The sequence below is a fragment of the Notolepis coatsorum genome (genome assembly GCF_963971535.1).
Source record: "Notolepis coatsorum genome assembly, contig: SUPER_14_unloc_1, whole genome shotgun sequence".
Lineage (NCBI taxonomy): Eukaryota > Metazoa > Chordata > Actinopteri > Aulopiformes > Paralepididae > Notolepis > Notolepis coatsorum.
In genome coordinates, this window is record NW_028174868.1 from 247,683 (window position 1) to 272,021 (window position 24,339).

General features: G+C 45.2%; 1 protein-coding gene across 1 annotated transcript in view; it reads right to left on the minus strand.

Annotated features, from left to right (window-relative positions):
* The window catches only part of LOC311241262 (uncharacterized protein), a gene marked incomplete at both ends in the record, with an annotated part of 59,006 nt that extends 50,352 nt beyond the window's left edge, over positions 1 to 8,654 (minus strand). Inside the window, one exon of the mRNA XM_084338437.1 lies at positions 8,513 to 8,654. Coding sequence (XP_084194563.1) covers positions 8,513 to 8,654 — 142 coding nt within the window. The remainder of the gene's footprint in view (positions 1 to 8,512) is intronic.
* Positions 8,655 to 24,339: the final 15,685 nt, after the last annotated feature.

Below are 24,339 nucleotides of genomic sequence, written 5' to 3' on the forward strand. Positions count from 1 at the left end.
AGGCTACATTATCCAGGATGGGTACAGATGAGACTGTGCTGGCCAGGATGTTTGACAAGAAGTCAAACACTGTGTTTTGATGCCCGTCGTCCTGAAAATAGACTGGGGCACACGTTGACCATGACTGCTTCTTGCTTGGTGACCTCTGGATGTACTTCTGCAACCACTTTGACGGTTCTCGGCCACTTACGACGGCCTGCGAGTACAGAAAAGCAATGTGAGAGAATCGTCCAGGATCAAATCAATGTAGACAGTCAGATAGGCTTGGTAAACACAGATTTGGCAACAGGTGCCAACATGCTGTACCTTTAGGTGTTCTTTAGTCCGATGTGCTGTGATGATGTCCACCAGCTTTTTTTGTTCAGCACTGCGGTCCATGGCAACCTGGAGGTGTTGTGGGATACTGGTAGTAATCCTTGAAGTCCGAGGCACCCTGTAAACAGGTTGTAGCCGTCCTTGGAGCAGACACCTCGACTCCCTGGTCCTGTGGGCAAACCTCTTGACGTGCCTTTCAAATTAAGAAAAACAATTATCAGTGGAATTACCGACGCAAAGCAAAATTCTGACTGAAAACAAATGACAGCCGATATGTAACGAAGGTTTCATATCATTGATTCAACACAAACCTGCATTTCAAAAGTGACTACAATTCATTTCCTCTCAGCTGTCTACAGCCAAGTGTAACGGAGGTACCGCAGTCTATCCACAGTCACGAGGTACAAGTAGTGAAGTGGCTGTGGACGTTAAGCGGTACTGCAAGTAAACTCACTCCCCAGAGGCATCCAGACCCAGTAGCAAGAAGTGAATTCACCTCTTGGTACAGTGGTCTGTGATGTCGCCCCCGGTGCAGAGAGACCGGGGTTCAACTCCCACTCAGGGCCATCCCTTAACAGGGGTCGAATCGAAACAAACACAACGCAGTAAGATCACACCGGTCACACAAGGAATACTGGCAATGAATGTTGACTAATTATACTCCAAGAAATAAAAAAGCAACAAAGTAAAGTCACTGTATTAATCCCATTGCTGGCAAATTCGGCAACCACTTTACCAACTCCAGCCGCCCTGGATCAGGAAATGAACTGTAGTTGTACATGTTTTCTAGCAACACACCAAAGACTAAACTGTAACGTTTAACGTACCCCTCAGTTTGGAAGCGCTCCATTAGTAGAGTACACCACCACTCACGAATGAGAGAGAGAGAGAGAGAGAGAGAGAGAGAGAGAGAGAGAGAGAGAGAGAGAGAGAGACCCCCCCTCATCCGCATGCGCAGTAGTGCAAAACAAGGTACAAGCCCCGACGCCCCGCCCACGCACAGCCGTGGATGCACGCTGAAATACTGACCGCTATGAAAACCAGAGACAAAAAATGCTCTGAGTTTCGTAAAAGTCAGTCAAAGCTTACCATAAGCACGAGCAGTGAACTCCAAGCCCACGTGACTGAACTCAAACTGGAAAGAAACAGACTAAGAAATGATGTAAACTCCATGATCAAAACAGCAAAAAAATAATTCATCAATGACAAAACCGAGGAAAACAAAAACAAACCACGTGAACTTTGGAAATTACTCAATAACCAACTAGGCTGCAGTAAAAAACTTAAAACCAGATTCTCAAACATAAACATAAAGACGGACAACACACTCATCACAGAAAAGCTGGATGTAGCCAATTACTTAAATAGTTTCTTCACAAACATAGCCACAACACTGGTAAACAAACTACCCTCCCACTCAGGGCATTATGGGGTAGAACACATAGTAGCATACTACAAGAACCTAGGGGTCCACAAAGACGACTTCAAACTGGAAATGGTAACAACAGATGAGGTACTTAAAAAACTGAGCGCCCTCCAACCTAACAAGGCCACTGGCCATGACAACATCCCCTCCAAATTCCTCAGAGACTCAGCAGCCGCCATCACCCCAGTCATCACACACATAATAAACCTCTCCATAAAACAGGGACACGTCCCCAAGGACTTCAAAATTGCGAGAGTGACCCCTCTGCAGTAAATTAGACCCAGGCAACTACCGCCCTGTTTCTATCCTTACCTCCATCTCGAAAGTCATGGAAAAAATTGTATACGAACAGGTCGAAAATTACCTTGCGGAAAAAAATCTAATCTACGAATTCCAATCTGGCTTCAGAACATCCCACTCCACTGACACATGCCTTCTTTATTTAAACTACCACATCAAACAAGAGGTGGACGCGGGCCAATACTGCGGCATGGTCATGCTGGACCTACAAAAGGCCTTCGACACTGTCAATCACACCATTCTGATTGACAAGCTAAAAGCAATTGGTTTTGATAGTCTATCAGTGAGCTGGATGCAATCCTACCTGGAGGGGAGAGAGCAGATGGTGGAGGTAAACGGTACCCTATCCCCCCCCCTCACAGTAAGCTGTGGTGTTCCACAAGGAAGCATACTAGGTCCGCTACTGTTCCTAATTTATGCAAATGACATGTCGTCAGCTTGTGACTGCAAGTTGTTCCTGTTTGCGGACGACTCAGCCCTGCTGGTCTCTGACAAGAACAAGTTACAGGTTGAAAAAACCCTCAGCTCAGAACTAGGCAAAATCTGCATATGGCTCGCTGATAACAAACTATCATTACACATGGGCAAAACAGAGTCCATTCTCTTCGGTTCAAATAACAAACTCAGCAAGACCGACGACTTCTCAGTTACAGTGGGTGACAATATTGTCACAAGGAAAGAAGATATTACCTACCTGGGTTCCATCCTAGAGGCAAATCTTTCCTGTGACAAAATGTCATCCAATGTAATAAAAAAAAGTCAACCAACGAACTCGATTCTTGTACCGGATCTCCTCACTGGTAAACAAGAATACCCTGAAGACTCTAGCAGGAGCACTCATTCAAGGGTACTACGACTATGCTTGCACCTCATGGTACCAAAGCACCTCAAAGGCGCTAAAAACAAAATTACAAACATCTCAAAACAAACTGGTCAGACTACTGCTTGACCTTACTCCTAGAACCCACCTCACCCCTGCCCACTTTGACAACCTAGGATGGCTTAGAGTAGACGACAGAGTACAGCAACTTGCAATGGGCCTGGTCTACAAGATACACTACACGACCAAGGTACCCATGTACATGTCAAAATACTTCCCAAAGGTCAGTGAATACCACGATCACAACACCAGAGGGAGCTCCACAAATCATGTTAAACCCAGATTCGGCTCAAACAAGGGACTAAACACGTTTCGCAATTATGCCACATCAATGTGGAACGCCCTACCCAAAGCTGTAAAGGAATGTGAATCACTACCCACTTTCAAAAACACTCTCAAAAAACACCTAAGGGAGACTGCAACTCGAAACTGGCCCCTGTAAATGTCCGAACACAACCCCCTCCAATGTACAGTAAATTACCAAGTATGGTCTTGTCAATAATCCAATGTACAGTTTTGTTTGTACAGTTGTACAGTGTCCCCCACCCACCCCTCCTACCCAACCCCCCCCCCCCACTCCTACCCAACCCCCACCCCCACCCACCCAACCACCTCCAATGTACAGTCCCCCCCCACCCCCACCCCACCCTACCTACCCAATCCAATGTACAGTTTCTACGTCAAATGTATATACTCTTTTTTTCTGGACTCTTTTTGTATCACAAACAGTACTGTAATTGCAAATCTGGTATGTCATAAATGTATAGATGTAGCAGTACTGTCTATCGGTATGTCATGTATGTCATATGTTACGATGAATTGAAAATGGGGGACCCTGATTTAAACAAGACGAAAGTCTTTCTCTGGTCTGCATCCCCTTAACAATTGTATGTATTGAGCTGTACTGTACTGTACCCATTCTGCAATCTGTTAATAAAGTTTTCAATCAATCAATCAATCAATCAAACAGAGTACAAGCCCCGAAGCCCCGCCCAGACGTTGGGCTTGCGGCTCTGCAGATATACCCCACTCTTCTGGGGACGGCAGTAGCTGCAGCTCCTCCTCCTCTCTGACTAAAACACACGTAGTTTCTGGAGTCTCGTCGTTCAGGTAAACAAAGGTACACTCGGTTCATGTCGACCTCTCCGTTTTGTTACAGTACAATATGCTTTTATCCATCTACTGACCGCACATCTGATCTGTCGGGCGTTTCTGCCACTTTTCCATCCAGACTGGGCCTTGACCAGAGGTAAGTTAGCTGGAGCAGCTAACAAGCTAAGCTGCAATGCTAATGCTAATGCTACTACTGAGTCTGTGAGAATGTGTGACGTTAGGTCAGAAACTGGTGCGACTCTATGTATAGAGAGAAATGTGCGTTTATTCAGCTTGTTATTAATAATGACCGAACATCTCAACTGTTGAGCATTTCAGCCACTGTGACAGGGCCCCACATTTGGACCACGGTACCATCTTGGGGGACTAGCTTTCATAGTGATTTTTGGGAAGGTATTCACCCTACTGCTAGAAAAGATGTGATAGAAGGTATTCACCCCTACTGCTAGAAAAGATGTGATAGAAGGTATTCACCCCTACTGCTAGAAAATATGTGATAGAAGGTATTCACCCCTACTGCTAGAAAAGATGTGATAGCAGGTATTCACCCCTACTGCTAGAAAAGATGTGATAGAAGGTATTCACCCCTACTGCTAGAAAAGATGTGATAGCAGGTATTCACCCCTACTGCTAGAAAAGATGTGATAGCAATGCAGCAGTTGCCTCCAAATGTGTGCTATCACATCTTGTATAACACTACCAAGCATATTTTTCAGGCCTCCTGTCTGAAATTACATGCCCCAAAGGAATCATGATAGCTCCTGAACCATAAGGCCTATAAGCTATATGCATGTTTCTGGTCTCCTTTGATGGGTAACAACTTAAGGTAGGACATATGAATCAAGTGTAAGTAAGCCCACATCTATTACCATTCCAGAGTAAATGGAGATACAATGAAGGAAAACATGATATTTTTACCCTCGCCTGGTACATAATCTTAATTGAAAAGGCAATATGACCATTAAGTTGTTCAAGTGGCTTTAATAGTTGTCATAGTAAAATACTGAATACTTTTCCATGAAATGCTTTTTTCTGTATGAGCTCCTGAGAGTGTGCTAGATAAAATAGATAAAAAGTATAAAATAGAAAAAGTCAAGAGTACGTAAACAAAAAGTGTTCAGTCAATCAATATACATATTATATACAATATACAATACAGAGTAAAAAAAAGAGTAACAGTGAGGCACAATGCAGCAATGGGATCAGGTACAACTTAGGGTAAGGTGCAATGAGGTATGAATTGTAGTGCAAATCTCTTTGCTAATAAATATAAAGTGTGTTAAAGTGTAGAATGTTTTAGCTTGTATTTTCTTCCAGGTTAACTGTTGTTTACCTTGTGGCTCTCTGCGGCACAAAGACACTGGAAAGGGTCCTCGTTTCCGTCTCAGCAAATCAAAATAGTACAAGGTGACAGTATGATATTGTAGATTTTATGATGACTGGATCTTTTTTTATTTAATACATTTTGGCTTTGTGGCTTGTGTGTCGCACAAACAACCTGTTAAAGAAAAAGTTTATGAGTGGGAGCCGATCGCTATCCATGACCCACTATTGTGTGAATATTGTATCTCAGTATAGCTGCCTTGCCAGGGTAGTCAGACATGTCAACATATTTGTGTAAAGCCAGATTCTTGTGTGCCTGCTTGTGCATAAAGCTGTCATTACCATGCAGTGTTTCCCCTAGGATTTTTTTTTCAGGGGGGGGGTGGTAGGGCTGGGCGATATAACGATAATGATAATTATCGCGATATATTTTAATAATCGTTATACAAAAAAAAAAAAAAATGTCTGACCTTCAACAGGGCAGTTTTAAAACCAGAGACAGTGGACAGACTTGTCTTTCTTGCCTGCAACTTAAAGTAATGGCTTTGCTTGTCCAAATGACAATACTGACCAAATTGAGATTTATTTTTCTCTTTTATTTTGTTTGCTTTCTAATTTAAAATACAGTTTGAAACCGTCTGTACACAGTAGGCTATGTGTGCTAGCAGAGCTAGTCTCCAGTCATGAGTCACGGTGCACATGTCCACCAAAAAAACTCCAAAAGATAGAAAAGAAACTAGCAGAGCCAGAACTGTTCAACTCCCCTGGAGCCACAGCCAGCAGAGAAGCCGGTTTACTTTCGCTTTCAAATCAGCTGTCAGCTCCCACTGACCCATCGTTGCCATTATTAGACCTGCTTGGTGAAGCAACGATGAAACAAATGTAATGATTGTTTCGTTCATCGCATAGGCTATTTAATTTTAGCCTATTTTAATACAATTCAAATAATCAAATTGTGCTTAGAGGGAATTATTTTCACCGGACATTATGACCAGCACCAAGTCGTTGGGAGGTGGAGATATACATCACGCAAACCCACGATAATGTTGCCGTCTCTCTCTGCCAAATTTCTCAGTTCTTTGCTTGATATAATTAATACAAATGTCCAATATAACGGAATTCGTTAGCTCATAAAAATTTGATTATAACAGACTGCTGTTTATTAATGTCGGGCAGACTGCCCACCGACACCTCAAGTCGGCAGCAGCACGAAGTCTTGAGGGACTTATTTTATTTGGAATATATTAATGACTGTATATACGCAAAAGTAGCCTAGTTTTAAATTAAAATATTATAAATGCCTTGAGGATGTCATTCTTTATATAGGCCTATCAATTGTTTTTAAGCTCAATAAACTCTGACCGGAATTGATCCCATTTGTCCGGTAGATTGAAATCTACCGGACACTCAGACCGACAAAAAGAAATTTCTAACGGAAACCCTGGCATGTACACTGCGCGTACTATTCATCACACCCCCTCAGGCCTGTACAGTGCGAGATATATCTCGCACGTGCTACAGCAACAGCGGTCTGTGCGATGAATGGATTTACTTCACTAGCACTGGTGCGATAGGGATTCGGTTCATATAGATACTCTTATTTTGAAAATCCTGTAGCGGGTCTCATTTCTGCCCACGCGCAGCTCCAGCTATAATAACTAGGCTCGACAGCTAGCAACATTCAGGTGCATATGATACTCTTATTTTGAAAAAACTCCGTGACAACTCGACGAGTCATATCCGCCCTATCCGTGCTTGCAAGCAGAGCAGCGTGTTGGTGCGCACTGCTGCTGCGACACAGCAGTGCGCCTACACGTCCCGAAATAAGTCCGTGGTGTTTTTTTTTTCTCGCAACGGGTCAAATGCATCTACATGCTTTGCACCGTCGCCATTCCTTTATGCGCACATCGCCCGAAATTAACGTTTATGTACCATTACAATCACTACAACGTTAGCAAGCTAACAAGCTAATCCTGATCACAGGCAGAGCCAGCAGACACAGTGTGGAAAGGGAAATGGGGGGGCACTCTCTCCCCTTCCCTGTGTGTGTGTGTGTGTGCGTGCGTTTGGAAAGACGATGAAGTCACTAGTCAGGACTCAGGACAGGAGTATATTATAGTAAACTGAGGATGGACAGATAATGTTGATATTCAAATATAAAAATTTTCGAGAGGAGTGGAAGTTTGAAGACAGACTAGACTACAATATGATGCAGGGGTGGTGAGTTGAAACAGTGTGTGTGAATGAATGAATGTAAACTTTATTTAACAGATTGCAGAATGGGTACAGTACAGTACGGCTCAATACACACAATTGTTAAGGGGATGCAGACCAGAGAAAGACGTTTGTCTTGTTTACATCAGGGTCCCCCATTGTGTGTGTGTGTCCCAACCGACCCCACTTCTATGTTTCAATAAATTATTTGCATTTAAAACTATTAACGCTGACTCATTCCTTCAGTCCACTCAAAATTATGCTAATATTCCTTATGTTGTTTATGATATTAATTGAAAATAGCATATGAGAGTATTACTATTATAGTAATAATAACACATGGCGATATACTAAATGACAGCCAAACATGGCACTGCAACTAAATAACACAAATACAATAGGCACATTTGTGACTGTTACAAATATAACATGTTTTATACTTGTGCTACAAGATTTTGGCCTGTGCTACAAAACTATCAACCTCTGTAGCACCAGTGCTATGTGCAAAAAAAGTTAACGTACAGCCCTGCACCCCCTGCACTTTTGTTCAGTGTCACACTCTCTAGCATAGTGTCCTTGCTGGCTACATTTGTGGCATTTAAAGTCCGGGCAATCTCTCAGGACGTGACCAGGCTGAAGACACAGCCTACAAACTCTCACCTGCCTATTATGGATCACTCTAAAATGTTCCATCCTCTGTTGAGTCTTAAACCGGGTCGAATACGGCAGGGATTTGACATACTCAGTGAACTTCACTTTTACGAACCTTGTGCCGTCTATAATGTCCGTTCCAGGCCACGTCCTTCTCTTGATCTGCGTTACCGCCGCCACTCCCCATTGCTTCAGTTTCTCGAGAATGTCATCATCTGTTATGTATAAAGGCAGACCCAAAAAAGAGACGACAACCTCATCATTCGACAGTTCTCTTGCCATTATCCTACTGTCCTTGATTTTAAAACCGTCCATCAGTTTCTCCTTCACCTTCTCATCCATCAACATGATTTCATACTTCTTGGGCGTCTTGTATCGACATCCAATGACGGTCCCACACTCCGACTTTATCGCCCTCAAAAGCTCCATCATTGTGACTCTTATCAGGCCCCTCAATGTCCACCTCAACTGTTAATCTTAACTCATATTTTCGTTCATTAATTTCATCCGTCTGTCTCGGAATCTGCCCGCCGTTCGAAATGTTTGTTGCCATGATTTCCCGTCCGAGCCTCGAGACAAACGTCAATTTCCCCCAAACAGCTAAAAGCCGTTGGGGGAAACTACACTATGCAAAAAACAATATAACACTCTACTACTTACTCTATACTCACTTTAACCAACTATCTCACTATCAAACTCAAAGCTTCCGCGCGCTGTCAAATTCAAACCGACCTGTCAAAAAGAGGGTGTGTTCTAGGGTGTTAACCACTACACCACCGTGCCGCTTAGATCGTAAAAAGGGTAGGACCCAAAACGGAACCTTGCGGCATTTATATGGACAAAAGTTCAGATTGGGCATGACCCAACTTCACACACTGACGCCTAGAAGATGGATAATCCCAAAACCAGACACAGGCATTACCATCCAAGCCAATGTTGGATTTTAGAAGCAGGTAGTGATCAACTGTATCAAAGGCTTTTGACAAATCTACAAAGAGGGCAGCACAGTGTTTCTTCTAATCTAATGCTGAGATCATATAATTTGTAACCAGAGTGATGGCTGATGTAGTACTGTGTTTGGCTCTAAAACCAGATATAAAAACATTACATTTACAATAAAATAAAGAACAAATTACAGAATAAAAAAATATTCATCAATATTCATCACAAGTCATCGACTTCAAGGTCCATACAGGGGCAATATAAATCGGTCAAAACATCTGCAGCCAGATGTCCCTCCCTCAAAGTCATAAAGAATAACTTTAAGGTGGCTGGGTGGCGCAGCGGACAAGGCGCTCGTCACCAACGCAAGAGACACTGGTATCGAATCCAGCTGTCGGCGTTGCTTCCGGCTTGGCCGGCCGTCATACTGGCTCGATTGGCAGAGTCAGTGGGAGGGAAGCCGGTGGGTGGGTCTGGGTCGTTGTGGACAGCGACTCCTACAGTTCAGTCGGGGCGCCTGCACAGCGAGGGAAGGATCTAAGAGAGGTAGTGTGACCTTCCACACGTTACACTCTCTCAGTGAGAGTCCGCGCTGCCAGGTGAAAATAAGTGGTGGGCTGGCTACTAGGGATGGGTACCGAATTCGGTACTTTTAAAGGTACTTACCGAAACACGTCAGTACTACCGAGTATTGATTCACGTGAGATACAAAAAAAAAAAAATGTATACCTTTTTTCTTTTCATGTCAACGTTCACACGCACTATATATGCTTACCTAGGATTTGACTTGATTCAACAACAAAGCAGTCGGGGCAATGGCAAGCCGAAAACGGTCGAAAGTGTAGTTATTTGAACTTTGGATTTTTTTTGGGTGGACAAGGCAGACCATCCGACCCTAACATGCAAAGAGCCATGGTGAGTAAGGCGGAGCTACAATATGATAGATTCTTGCACATTTGTAAAATGCCCATCCCATGTTTGAGCTCACTAACCTGGCGTATTCCCTTTAACACTTTCAGAGCCCAAGCTTAACCTTGATTTACCGGTTGAATGCCCACCATCCACTTCAATGTTAGCGTTAAAAACGCCTAATCTATGTTTTAAATTATGGCTATGTGTCTAATCTGGCCTATTTATGAATCGTTTTCAAATAAACGCTAGATTATCGATAGTATATGTGTACGTATGCACGCTGGGGCCGCGAGCTGAAAAATCAATTCTCTGATTTCCTCAAAGCGATCGCGCACACACACACACACACACACACACACACATAGGGCACACGCTGAGATCTCAGCGAATACAACTCTGATTATCCCAAGACTGGTAAAATAGATTCCTTACCTCAGATCAGATGTTCTCCAAAAAGATCATTCCAATTCCTGATCGCCATTCCAAAAATATATCACGCTTATTGATTGAGTATTGGCTACTGTGAATATATATTCCAGGCTGATTCCCGTCCCGCGATGACTTCCATGTCGAGCAGACAGCTTGCCAGCTCAAGGAGCCAGCTGGCTCCGCCTCTACATATCGACTAAGCGACTGACCTGCAGTTACACAGGGATAGACGATAGGGGGCGCTTTTTTCCACTCTGAGCTGCTGGAGGAGCTGCTGTACCAACGGGAGACTCTGTTGATGAAATATTAAAATGTGATATCGGAAAATATCGGTATCGGTTTTCATTTTTTATTTTTATTTTTTTTTACATTTCTATAACCTTTATTTACCCAGGCAAGCAAGTAAGAACAAATTCTGATTTTATTTATTGTCAAAATTATGCATAATGTTGTGTTAATTCCACAACAAGAGATATGTAATGTTAATTACCTGAAATTATTCCAGTTTTTGGGGGGGGGAACCCTGCATATATCGGTATCGGTTGATATCGGTATCGGAAATTAAGAGTTGGACAATATCGGTATATCGGTATCGGTAAAAAAAGCCAATATCGAGCATCCCTATTCCCTAGTTAAGAGTCATCAAAGGAAAAAGCTGATTTCCCTAGATCAGAACAAACTTGAGGGACCCTAAGAACCATCCTGTCATTAGCTTGAATAGGTTCCAATATTCCATTCTAGCCGTGAAGATATATAAACAGGGTGCTTACCAATAAGGGCTTTCAAAATAAATAAATAAATACCAGTGTTTTGTGTGCCTTTCTACAAGAGAAGGCCAACCCACCCTATCATACAGGACACAATGGTGAGTATCATCTGTCACCATTAATAAACCTAAGACCTGAGTGATATGCAGAATCCAGAGGTTTAAGAGCTGATGCCGCAGAATGCCTATAAATGACATCACCATATTCCAAAACTGATAAGAACAACAATTATTTTATCAAGATTATCCACATGGAACTTAAATGTACATTTCTCGCCGAGCCACAGGCCAAGATATTTATACTCTGTGACTCTCTCTATACAAGAGTCACTGACTGTAGATACCTGCACATTATCAAAGTCAATATGTCTGTCGTTCTGGGACATTATAGTAGTACCTAGCTGGTGCGGGCTAACTGGCTATCGTTCTGGGACTGGGAGCTAACGTTATAGTAGTACCTGGCTGGTGCGGGCTAACTGGCTATCGTTCTGGGACTGGGAGCTAACGTTATAGTAGTACCTGGCTGGTGCGGGCTAACTGGCTATCGTTCTGGGACTGGGAGCTAACGTTATAGTAGTACCTGGCTGGTGCGGGCTAACTGGCTATCGTTCTGGGACTGGGAGCTAACGTTATAGTAGTACCTGGCTGGTGCGGGCTAACTGGCTATCGTTCTGGGACTGGGAGCTAACGTTATAGTAGTACCTGGCTGGTGCGGGCTAACTGGCTATCGTTCTGGGACGCCTGTATCAGTTCCGCAATCGTTTCCATTTCCGGGGTAGGCCTGATTGGCCGCGACAGGCACGTGACGCGCGTGGCACGCCCCGCGGCAGCCCCAGCGGCAAGCGCGCTACTGCTGGAGTTCACTTCGCCTTTCACATCGCTGCCGTTGGCGAAAGCAGGATGAGGACACTGTTAGAGACTGTGCTAGACAAATGAGTGACTAATTCGGTCAGAAATAACGTAACTAATAACGTTAGTAAGCACTGCTTATATGCTTATTATGTCTGCGGGGTACAGTAAACCTTTCTCCCGGTACATTCTGAAGAGCACACCGCTGTATGTTGGAGAACCAGCGGTCTTCCGCTCCTCCTCACTCGAGTGAGAGCAAAGCCGTGCACAGCTCAGCCCTGTGTGAGACGCGAGGAGGAGATGGGAGTCCTTCCAATCGGAATATGTTGTTTCTTTACACATATGTTGGATTATGAATATGTCTTTATAGCTATGCTGCCAGGCTGGTCCGCGACCCTCCGTGCTGCGATCACCAGCGGGGAGAATATGCTCACGCGAGCGGCATCGCTGAGCTCTGGTGACGGTCTTATTGGGGCTGAGCTGTGCACGGCTTTGCTCTCACTCGAGTGAGGAGGAGCGGAAGATCGCTGGTTCTCCAACATACAGCGGTGTGCTCTTCAGAATGTACCGGGAGAAACGTTTACTGTACCCCGCAGACATAATAAGCATATAAGCAGTGCTGCTTACTAACGTTATTAGTTAGGTTATTTCTGACCGAATTAGTCATTCATTTGTCTAGCACAGTCTCTAACAGTGTAACAGTAAGAAGCATTTTGGATAAAAGTATTCTGTACTTCTGTATGACAACAATGTATGCCTTTCAAATGTTAAATGATAAATGATTAAATGATACACAGCGAAATCTACGCTCTCTCATCCTGCTTTCGCCAACGGCAGCGATGTGAAAGGCGAAGTGAACTCCAGCAGTAGCGCGCTTGCCGCTGGGGCTGCCGCGGGGCGTGCCACGCGCGTCACGTGCCTGTCGCGGCCAATCAGGCCTACCCCGGAAATGGAAACGGTTGCGGAACTGATACAGGCTTCTGGGACTGGGAGCTAACGTTATAGTAGTACCTGGCCGGTGCGGGCTAACTGGCTATCGTTCTGGGACTGGGAGCTAACATTATAGTAGTACCTGGCTGGTGCGGGCTAACTGGCTATCGTTCTGGGACTGGGAGCTAACGTTATAGTAGTACCTGGCTGGTGCGGGCTAACTGGCTATCGTTCTGGGACTGGGAGCTAACGTTATAGTAGTACCTGGCTGGTGCGGGCTAACTGGCTATCGTTCTGGGACTGGGAGCTAACATTATAGTAGTACCTGGCTGGTGCGGGCTAACTGGCTATCGTTCTGGGACTGGGAGCTAACATTATAGTAGTACCTGGCTGGTGCGGGCTAACTGGCTATCGTTCTGGGACTGGGAGCTAACGTTATAGTAGTACCTGGCTGGTGCGGGCTAACTGGCTATCGTTTCGTTCTGGGACTGGGAGCTAACGTTATTATAGTAGTACCTGGCTGGTGCGGGCTAAATGGCTATCGTTCCGTGATTTGTTTACTTGGTAACACGGGTTGTTAAGGAATTTAGGTTTGAGGTTGAAGAAAGTGCACTTTTAGGTTGAAAGAATGGCCCTAATGTTAACGTGTTTCAATATAAGCGTTATGTATGGTGATAACGAGTATATTGTACTCGTTATTATAGTAGTACCTAGCTGGTGCGGGCTATCTGGCTATCGTTCTGGGACTGGGAGCTAACGTTATAGTAGTACCTGGCTGGTGCGGGCTAACTGGCTATCATTCTGGGACTGGGAGCTAACGTTATAGTAGTACCTGGCTGGTGCGGGCTATCTGGCTATCGTTCTGGGACTGGGAGCTAACGTTATAGTAGTACCTAGCTGGTGCGGGCTATCGTTCTGGGACTGGGAGCTAACGTTATAGTAGTACCTAGCTGGTGCGGGCTATCTGGCTATCGTTCTGGGACTGGGAGCTAACGTTATAGTAGTACCTGGCTGGTGCGGGCTATCTGGCTATCGTTCTGGGACTGGGAGCTAACGTTATAGTAGTACCTAGCTGGTGCGGGCTATCTGGCTATCGTTCTGGGACTGGGAGCTAACGTTATAGTAGTACCTGGCTGGTGCGGGCTATCTGGCTATCGTTCTGGGACTGGGAGCTAACGTTATAGTAGTACCTAGCTGGTGCGGGCTAACTGGCTATCGTTCTGGGACTGGGAGCTAACGTTATAGTAGTACCTGGCTGGTGCGGGCTAACTGGCTATCGTTCTGGGACTGGGAGCTAACGTTATAGTAGTACCTGGCTGGTGCGGGCTAACTGGCTATCGTTCTGGGACTGGGAGCTAACGTTATAGTAGTACCTGGTAGGGGTGTAACGGTACACAAGATCCACGGTTCGGTACGTACCTCGGTTTTGAAGTCGCGGTTCGGTATTATTTTCGGTACAGTGGGGGGGGGGGGGGGGGGATACAAAGAAAATTGCTTAATTTATTTAAATTATTATTAAACAATATAAAACGAATTGGCCATAATTTACTGAGCAAACTAATGCTTACTGCTGTAACCTACTAATAACACTATTATTATATAGCAGATGCCTTGGAGGATAAGTCGTGGACAACTGTAGCGTGTGCTTGTTTATGCTTGAATGCAGGGCTTGCATCAGTCACGAAAGGGGCTTGTTTATAATACAGAGCTGGTATGACTTGCTGGCTGAAATACGGACGAGAGGGAACTAGGTAGCGGGGCTATATTACTTTTAACATGTGCTTAAACCCAGTGTGCTCGACAACGGAGTACGGTCGCAGATCTGCTGCTATAAAAACACCTATGACGTTTGTTATTGCTTTGGCCCGGTCTGAATGAATAGCGAGATGCTGCTTGAATGCCACGGGGAGCTGGGTTTGCACTAGGATCTGTTTCTTCCGTGTACCAGAGATATATTCACATTCGGGTGATGCCGTTTCAAATGCGTGATGAAGTTCTTTTTACGTCAAAAAGAGACAAAAAACGCTTGTGATTGTCTCTCTTTCAATAGACAATAAACTGGATGACATCCGAGCAAGGATTCAATATCAAAGAGACGTTAGGGACTGCAATGTCCTTTGCTTCACCGAAACATGGCTAACACCGGAGGTTCCAGATCACGCGATTCAACCAGCGGATCACTTCTTTATCCATAGGAAGGATCGGACACAATCAGAGTCCGGTAAACAACGTGGTGGAGGTATTGCCTTCATGTTTAACAAAAATTGGAGTGATCCAACGAATGTGAAGGAATTATCCAACCACTGCTCCCCAGAACTGGAATATATAACCATCAAGTGTCGTCCTTTCTTCCTCCCGAGGGAGTTAACGGCGATCGTCCTGGTCGGAGTGTATATTCCACCGCAAGCCAACAACAACGCTGCGCTCTCCAGACTCCACGACGAGGTAAATAGTATACAAGCGACGAACGTTAACGCCGCCATTTTAGTACTGGGAGATTTCAATAGCGCCAATCTGAGAAAGGTATTGCCTGATTTCTACCAGCATGTGACTTGCAACACCAGAGGCGGTAACATCCTAGATCACTGTTACACGCAATTTAAAGGTGGCTACAAGGCTCATTCTGATAGTGGCTTTGGCAAGTCAGATCACGCATCCATTTTCCTTACACCAAAGTACAGACAAAGAATTAAAAGTACTCCCGTAGTCTCGCGAGAGGTGCAGAAATGGGATGTGACGTCAGAGGATACGATCCGGTCAGTGTTTCACAACACAGACTGGATTGTGTTCCGCGACACAGATAACATTAATGCCTACACGGAGACAGTGCTGGACTATGTCTGTACTAGGGTGAAAGAAACAATCCCCACTACCAAAATGAAAGTTTACCCAAATCAAAAACCCTGGGTAGACAAATCCGTCCGTGAAGCTCTGAGAGAGCGCACCAAAGCATACAATGACGGCCTAGTGGCAGGCAACATGAATGACCACAAGGTGGCGCGACACAACGTAAGGAGGACAGTGTCAGAGGCCAAACGGCGCTACAGGGATAAAATTGAACTCCAGTTTGAACAAGCTGACTCTAGAGCTATGTGGCAGGGGCTCAAAACGATGACAGACTACAAAGGCGCCTCCCCCAAACTGAACAGTGACATCTCCTTAGCAAACGACCTCAATACCTTCTATGCAAGGTTTGATGCTGGTAATAACAACACCAGCTCACAAGCCTCGGCAATGGGGGGGGGGGGGGTCGGCTGCTGATGGAGGCGCAGTGTTCAGGGTAACAGAGCATGAGGTGAGGCGGACCTTTAAAAAAGTGAATATCAGGAAGGCAGCAGGTCCGGACGGCATCCCCGGCCGCGTCCTAAAAGTCTGTGCCGACCAACTGGCCCCAGTATTCACTGACATATTTAACCTGTCCTTAGAACAGGCTGTCATCCCCACCTGCCTGAAGAAGTCCACTATTATCCCTGTACCCAAAAAATCCAAGCCTGCTTGCCTCAACGACTACCGCCCTGTAGCTCTCACCTCCATAGCCATGAAGTGCTTTGAGAAGCTAGTAAAGGGCTACATCTGCTCCTCCCTCCCCATCAACATGGACCCCCTGCAATTTGCATACCGCCCCAACAGGTCCACGGAGGACGCCATATCCCATGTGCTGCACACAGCAGCATCACACCTGGACAAGAGGCAGGGGAACTATGTGAGAATGCTATTCATCGACTACAGCTCGGCATTCAATACCATAGTCCCCTCCATACTCATAGCCAAGCTCAGGGACCTGGGCTTGGGCTATGACCTCTGCCAGTGGGTCTTGGACTTCCTGACTGGCAGACCCCAGGTGGTGAGAGCAGGCAACTGCACCTCCTCATCCATCACCCTCAACATAGGGGCCCCCCAGGGCTGTGTTCTGAGTCCCCTCCTCTACTCCCTGTACACACACGACTGTGTGGCTCAGCGGAGTAGCAATACAATCGTCAAATTTGCTGACGACACAGTGGTGGTGGGCCTGATCTCTGCCAACGACGAGAGGGCCTACCTGGAAGAGGTCAAGGTCCTGGCGGGATGGTGCCAGGAAAACAGCCTCTCCCTGAACGTCAGCAAAACAAAGGAGATGATTGTGGACTTCAGGAGGTCGGGGGTCAAGGACTACAGCCCCCTCAGCATCGACGGGGCACCGGTTGAGAGAGTCAACAGCAGGGGAGGAAATTAGGCCACTTTACTGGCCAAATGCTAGTATTTTTTACGTTTGGCTGGTAAAAAAAATCAGATACCCGCCAGTTGGCTGGTAAGCCAAAAAGTTAGTTTCCTCCCCTGCTGGCGAGTATACAAAAAAATAAAACATTCTGCAATCACTGCACTGGCAAACGGTGCGCGTCTTCTGAGTGTTCGCTTTAGTTGACAGTGCCACGAGAGCACTGCACAAGACCACCCGCGGACATATAATGTTTAATAAACGTTTGCGCAGTACTGGCCAACCCGCGGACATATAATAATAAAAGTCCCGCGGTACTACTAGGCTAGCCATCAGGAGCACTCGCAAACAGATACCGTTAAACACAGCAGAAGATGGAAAACAGACAGACTGACCAACGGGAAACTGCATCCAACCCTAGTACAACCCTCGAGTATAAGTTACTAAGGACACATTTAAATCACAGAGGTGTAATGTTAGTCTACTGGAACTGTATACAGTGGTTAGCTTCTAGTTAGCGTTTTAGCTATAGCCGCTTGCTAGCTAACGTTAGCCCCGTGTGCTCAAAGCAGCCAGCTAGGTGTATCTGTTATGACTATAATGTTTCCAAAAAAGCACCGGACTACGACGTAAGGTTAGAAATTTTATTTCATGCTCAAAAGCCCCTGGCTTGCACATCGCAGTCACGAAAGGGGCTAGCTCAACCAGTGCACTGTGCACAACAGCACACCAACCCAACTGACGTTACCACAACACTTGACGGTACTTCACAGCACTGTCGTAAGACCACCGTGCTGTCTTAAAGGCACAGTGTGCCTACCCAGATGCATACACAACATTGACGCGGCTTGACATACAAAGAAGTAATTATCACAATTAGCGATTTTTTTTGTCTGGTAAAAAATCGGTTTGGCTGGTAAAAAAAATCAGATACTCGCCAGTTGGCTGGTAAGCCAAAAAGTTAGTTTCCTCCCCTGGTCAACAGCTTCAAGTACCTCGGAGCCTACATATCCGAGGACTTGACATGGACCATACACATTAACAGTGTGGTGAAGAAGGCACGACAACGCCTCTACTTCCTCAGGCGCCTAAGGAAGTTCCAAGTCAGCCAGAAGATCCTTAAGAACTTCTACTCATGTACAATAGAGAGCATCTTGACCGGCAACATCACCTCCTGGTTTGGGAATAGCACTGCAAAAGACCAAAGCAGACTACAAAGAGTGACACGTTCAGCCGAACGCACAATTGGAGGGGGGCTCCCCACCCTCCAGAACATTTACTACAAGCGTTGCAAGGGGAAGGCTAAGAGAATTATTAAGGACTCGAGCCACCCGAACAACTGCCTCTTTGAACTGCTGCCGTCAGGCAAGCGATACAGGAGTCTCAAGGCGAGCACAGAAAGACTCAGAAGTAGCTTCTATCCCCAGGCCATCAGGCTGCTAAACGAACAATGAATGAACACTACACAACAACAACCACCAAACACACATAGCACACACATCCACACGCACACACTCACTTTAAACAAACACACTGTAGCACCCACTACACACACTTTATAGCACACACCCACTTTAAACAAACACACTGTAGCACCCACTCCCCACACTTTATATTTATGGATGAAGGATTGCACTACAACTCGTACACCTTACTGTAAATTGTACCTAAAATTGTACCTCATCCCATTTCTGCTTTGCACTAGATAGTACTGTACATTAGTACACTGCATAGTATTGTGTATTGTATATTATATGGTAACTCAGAACATTGTACATATGTCTATACCGAACAACTGTGACCTCATTTTCTTCTAAATTCATGCTATATTATGTTATTATGTTGATACTATCTTGTCTAGCACAGTCTCTGGAGCGTAACAGTAAGAAGCATTTTGTATGAAAGTATTCTGTACTTCTGTATGACAACTATTAAAGAACTTGAACTTGAACTTGCTGTTTCTTCCTCTCCCGCGGTGTGAGGCCATCTGTCTTGTAGTGTTTGAAAAGGCTTTTGAGAAGCGCATCACTGATCCTAAACAAAAATGTTAACAATAGGGAAGAGAATTAATGAATGAAATACACACATTGTACACACTGTATCTGTATGTCATATATTATGTTATGATGAATTGAAAATGGGGGACCCTGATGGAAGATGGAAGTCTTTCTCTGGTCTGCATCCCCTTAACAATTGTATGTATTGAGCTGTACTGTACTGTACCCATTCTGCAATCTGTTAATAAACTTTTCAATCAATCAATCAATCACTCTTGTTTACATTCAGGTGTAGTTTTTAAGAATCCCTATCCTAGCGATGTGCATTACAAAATGGCCGCACAAAAACTACACTACCCAGAATATCCAAAATGGACGCCCTCGCAGGGTAGAATAGGATTCGACGACTATATCTAGACTTTAACACCTATTTAAACCGATTTATTGCTATTGCTAAACATACATATACGTCCAATACAATACATCTACGTCCAATACAATATACAAGCATAAAGACACTTACCCATAAATGAAACAGAACGTTGGACGACAGACAACAACGTCGTGAAATCTGTATGTTGTCCTCGAAGCCACACCGACAGCGTTCACTCTCTTGGTACTTTGCGTTTTCTCTGAAACATTTTGGCATGTTCCAATAATGGACAACAGACACATGTCCCTTTCTCTTGGTGTCAACGACGCGGTGTCCAATCGGTTTTGGTAAATTAGCTCAACCGACAGTTTTTTTGAACAAGACAGGGCAGATCGTTCTGAATTTTCCTTTCGGCGTGCCTGGCACTTGCAGTGGAAAGCGTTTATCTTTCTGAGTTCCTCTTCTATTTCGCCCTCCACCGTTAAACCAGACATCTTTTCAACTGATCGCATGGTCGATTCAGCTGAAAAGCCCAATGCTACAGTTTCAACGCAAATGTCCCCGTCTTCCTCTTCTGTTTCGTCGGTAGGTTCGATTGGATCTGGGACAATTTCATCTGCGTCTTCGGTCTCTTCATCGTCGGATGAAAGAGCTGGTGGCCGCTCACCTTCCGTGATGATCATGTAGTCCGTGATATGGTCACTCATTAACGCCGAGGAGTCTATACTCATTCCATCTCTTCCTCTATTAAGAGCAGCTGATAATCTTTGTGCGGCCATGTCGATGTTATCTAAGCAGCAAAAAAGTGTTCTCTGGGCTACAGGTGCTGTGAATATAAACACCACACCGTGTGGGGGCGTACCTCACATTAACAGCAGCCTTTCACATGCAAAAATAGGACAGCCCGAGGGAACTGCCCCTAGAGCTTCGTGAGAGACGATTCAGAGTGTCTCAAGGAGCCATTTTTAAACACAATTTAAACACAATTAGAGTTATTATATATGTTCGCTGTTATACTAAATATGTTCTTCAACCCTCGAACTGTAAGTATATATATAAAAAAAAAAAAAAACGGAAATGAAAAAAAAATAAAAAAAAAATCTTTCTCTTCTCGTGAGGAACCTGGGTCGCCGAGTTGTAGGCGCGCACGCTGGGCGGAGTCACATATAACCAAGAAAATGTGAACGTCTAACTAAACGAGAAACCATATTTATATAATAAAAGTTTAAATGCCTAATCTAAACAAGAAACCTAGCCATATAATAAATTTTAAATGTCTAACTAAACAAGAACGCTTACTTCATTCACTGGACCCCTAACGGACCAACAAAGGCTGACTACCGTTCTCACAATAAACACAAAACCGCTCAAAACAAGAGTAATAATAAAACATCAAAAAAATACCCCAATTTATAATCCTAACCTGACAGACAAATCCCCCCAACCTCCACCGCTTACCAAATGAGCCACAGTTCCGGCCGGAAACCGCGACTCTCATCAGGGAAAGGAGAAGTTGACCGTCAGAACTAAACATAGAACATCCCTCCCCCAAAAAAAATGACATTGTCTCTTCCATAACATTGAGTCCTAGTGTCCATCGCTCAGCCCCCCTTCCATGCCCACGCCATAGTCTCTTCACCGTATTGCCAAAAGTCACATTTTGCCAATACAGCAACCACCACGCCACACCTCCAGTCCCCGTAGAAACATGTCCCCATGCCGGGACAGGAGGCGCTGGTCCCGACCTCACAACGTGTCCCCCCCATCTTCACACCTCCAGTCCTATACAAACATGTCACGACATGCCAGGACGGGAGGTGCCCATCTTGCCCACTGCGTCAGCCCCCCCCTTTGTCCCTTCAGTCCCCAGAACCGATCCCCAGAACACTTCTTCTCAATGCTTCCTCAGGCTCAGAACCGACACTCCGTACCATTCCATACCGATGCCCCTTCCCATTCCGGTTTGACCAGGACCATGAGCAAAATAAACCAAAATAATAAAAAATAAACCATCCACTCAGACCATCCCCCGTCACTCTTAAAGGAAAGAACCAATACAAAATGTCTTAAAAAAAAACCTTACATGTTGTTTTCTCTTTCCCTTTTTTTGTTTTTTTTTTTTTTTTTTTTTTTTGAAGTAAAAAGGAATAAAACAAACAAAACTGAACCAAACAAAAAGAAAATGTCCCTTCCTCACCATACGCCTAGTCAAAGGAATAAAACAAACAAAACTGAACCAAACAAAAAGAAAATGTCCCTTCCTCACCATACCCCTAATCCTCTATCCCCTCGTCTCCCTTTAAGGCAGCATAGAGCTGAGGGCATGGCCCGATTGGTGGCTCAATCTCTTTCTGCCCCACCATCAGCATTCGGCTCGTTACGTGTGAAGTTACCAGCCTACCCAAGAGAGGCATACCACAACAGAAAAGGAGAACCAATATCAACCCTGCCACCCCAATGGATATCCCCGTCTGCATCATTATGCTTCACCACTGTCCCAATCTTTCAAACACCCCACTCCCCCACCATTCTTCATTCCGGCCAGAATTCCCCCTCAACTCCTCCCTCAAATCCTTCAGCTTAGCCATGGCCTCGGAGAACTTTCCCCCTGGCCCCACATTCGTCGGAATGAATGTGCAGCAGTACTGTCCAAACATGGAACAGACTCCACCCTTCTCCGCCATTAACCAGTTCAGAGCCTGTCTATTCTGCCACGCCACCGTACTGGTCGCGTGCATCTGGTCCCCCATTGCATCCAACGCCTCCTCGGTGTAGTTGAGATACCGCTGCTGATTGTAAAACAAATAGTTGATCCACCCTGTGTTCTTATTGACCGATATCCATGGCAGAATAGACTCAAACCCTGCCGCAATCTCATTCTTAGCCATGAACTCGGCTGGAATGCCCCTTGGCTGTCCTATGCTGTCCAGATACACCCTTGGGTCTGCCTTGTAGCTACGCTTCGTTCGAGAGATAGGAGACTCAGAAGGTCCTTCCGTCACTGATAATGGTAGGACCACCATTGGCATGATCGCCTGAACCCGGGCACATCTACCTGACCTAGGCCTGCCGCGATAAGCAATAAATCGATTAATTGCTGCGATAATTAAAATGAATGCAATGATTTTGACGGGCGCGATTAATTGCTATTTGCGCATTTGTTTTAATGAGGCGGAACCAGTGCCCCTCAGTCACTGTCCGTGTTGGGAGGCGGGCCGCTGACGTTACTAGAGTACAGCACGGGAGCTCCGTGGGGCAACGCCACATAGACATTTCTCAATAGTGTTGCTCCTTTTAACCAAGTAGCATTATTTGTAGTGTAACGTTAGCTATTTTTAGACCCAAGTAGTTACTCGCTACTGCCCGGAGAAACTGGACTGCTAAATAAAGATTAAAGATCTAGCGTTCGTTGATGCTCATTCAATGCTAACAACATTAGCTACAAACGAAATACAACGTATAGCATAGCTACAAGTACAACACAGAATAACGTTAATACAATTACATGCATCATTGTTTACAATTAACGGGTGGGGCTAGTCAAAGGACTGGACACGGGGACAAGTTAAACATGAATTAATTTATTATAACACTCCGGTAGTTTCGAGTCGTGCTGCAGTGCTTACGCACCACAGCTATTATATTATATACTGCTTTGACGCTTCCTCCTCATCGTTGATTGCCTGTAGTAGCTGCATCTAACGTTAGTAGCTAACGTTAAAACTAACCTAAAGTTAGTTGTTCACCAACAATTTGTTTTATCATTAGCTCAAAAACATCATATCATTAGCCCAAGTTGTCGGCTCATAGTTTCTGCTTAGGATAATCACAAAATACTTCCGGTCCGGTCGGTGGGCTTCAAAATAAAAGTCTAAACACCGGAAAAGACGGAGCGGTGGGCTTCAAAATAAAAGTTTGGGGAAATAAATTTCAAAAAAAAAATTCTCTAACCGGTCGCAATAATATCGCTTATCGCGATATTTTCGGGGGCAATTAATCGCCCAGCAAAATGTGTTATCGTGGCAGGCCTAACCTGACCAATCTAAAGGAAGTGTATTCCTCAACCTCCTACCGCCGCAGAGCCAGTATTGGTCCGCCAGTGCTATATCCTGGATATGAAAAGGGCAAGCTACAGGCCGTGGGTTGGTATCCACTCCCTTCAACATGATCGCGTGTCCCCACTTCCCTTTCGTGCAGTTAGTCGTGACGCTCCAGATAGTAGTGCACCGCCCCTCTGCCACCTCCCCTACGTCCCGGGTCCCCTCCTTCTGCAAGCACTCAAAATCCTTGGTCAGCCATAGTTTGACACCTCTGGGTATTTGGAACCCCGTCTCTGCCCCCTGCGCACGTACATCCAATTTCCTACAACGTTCCCGCATAGTGACGCCCTTGAGACCCGTGAGGTTTCCTGCCGTATTAAAACGACTAGAGCCGAGAAACCCCAAACACTCTGCCTCGCACCAAGGGCGACTATTATGGGGCCCCTCCCATGCCTCTGCATCCCTGTCACACTGAGCCCAACTGAACTTCGTGCCCTTCACCAGCAGCCTATCCGGACGTGCCTTGGAGCAGACATAACAATCCTCTATCTGATTCTGCGCGCTCGTGTACTGGACCCACTTAAACCACTCATTCCCTAAAGCCGCCCTATAAATCGGGTCAGCCTCCGGGTCTTCCTCGTCATAGTCATAGTCGCCCCCATCTTGTTCCCCGGGAGGAAGCAA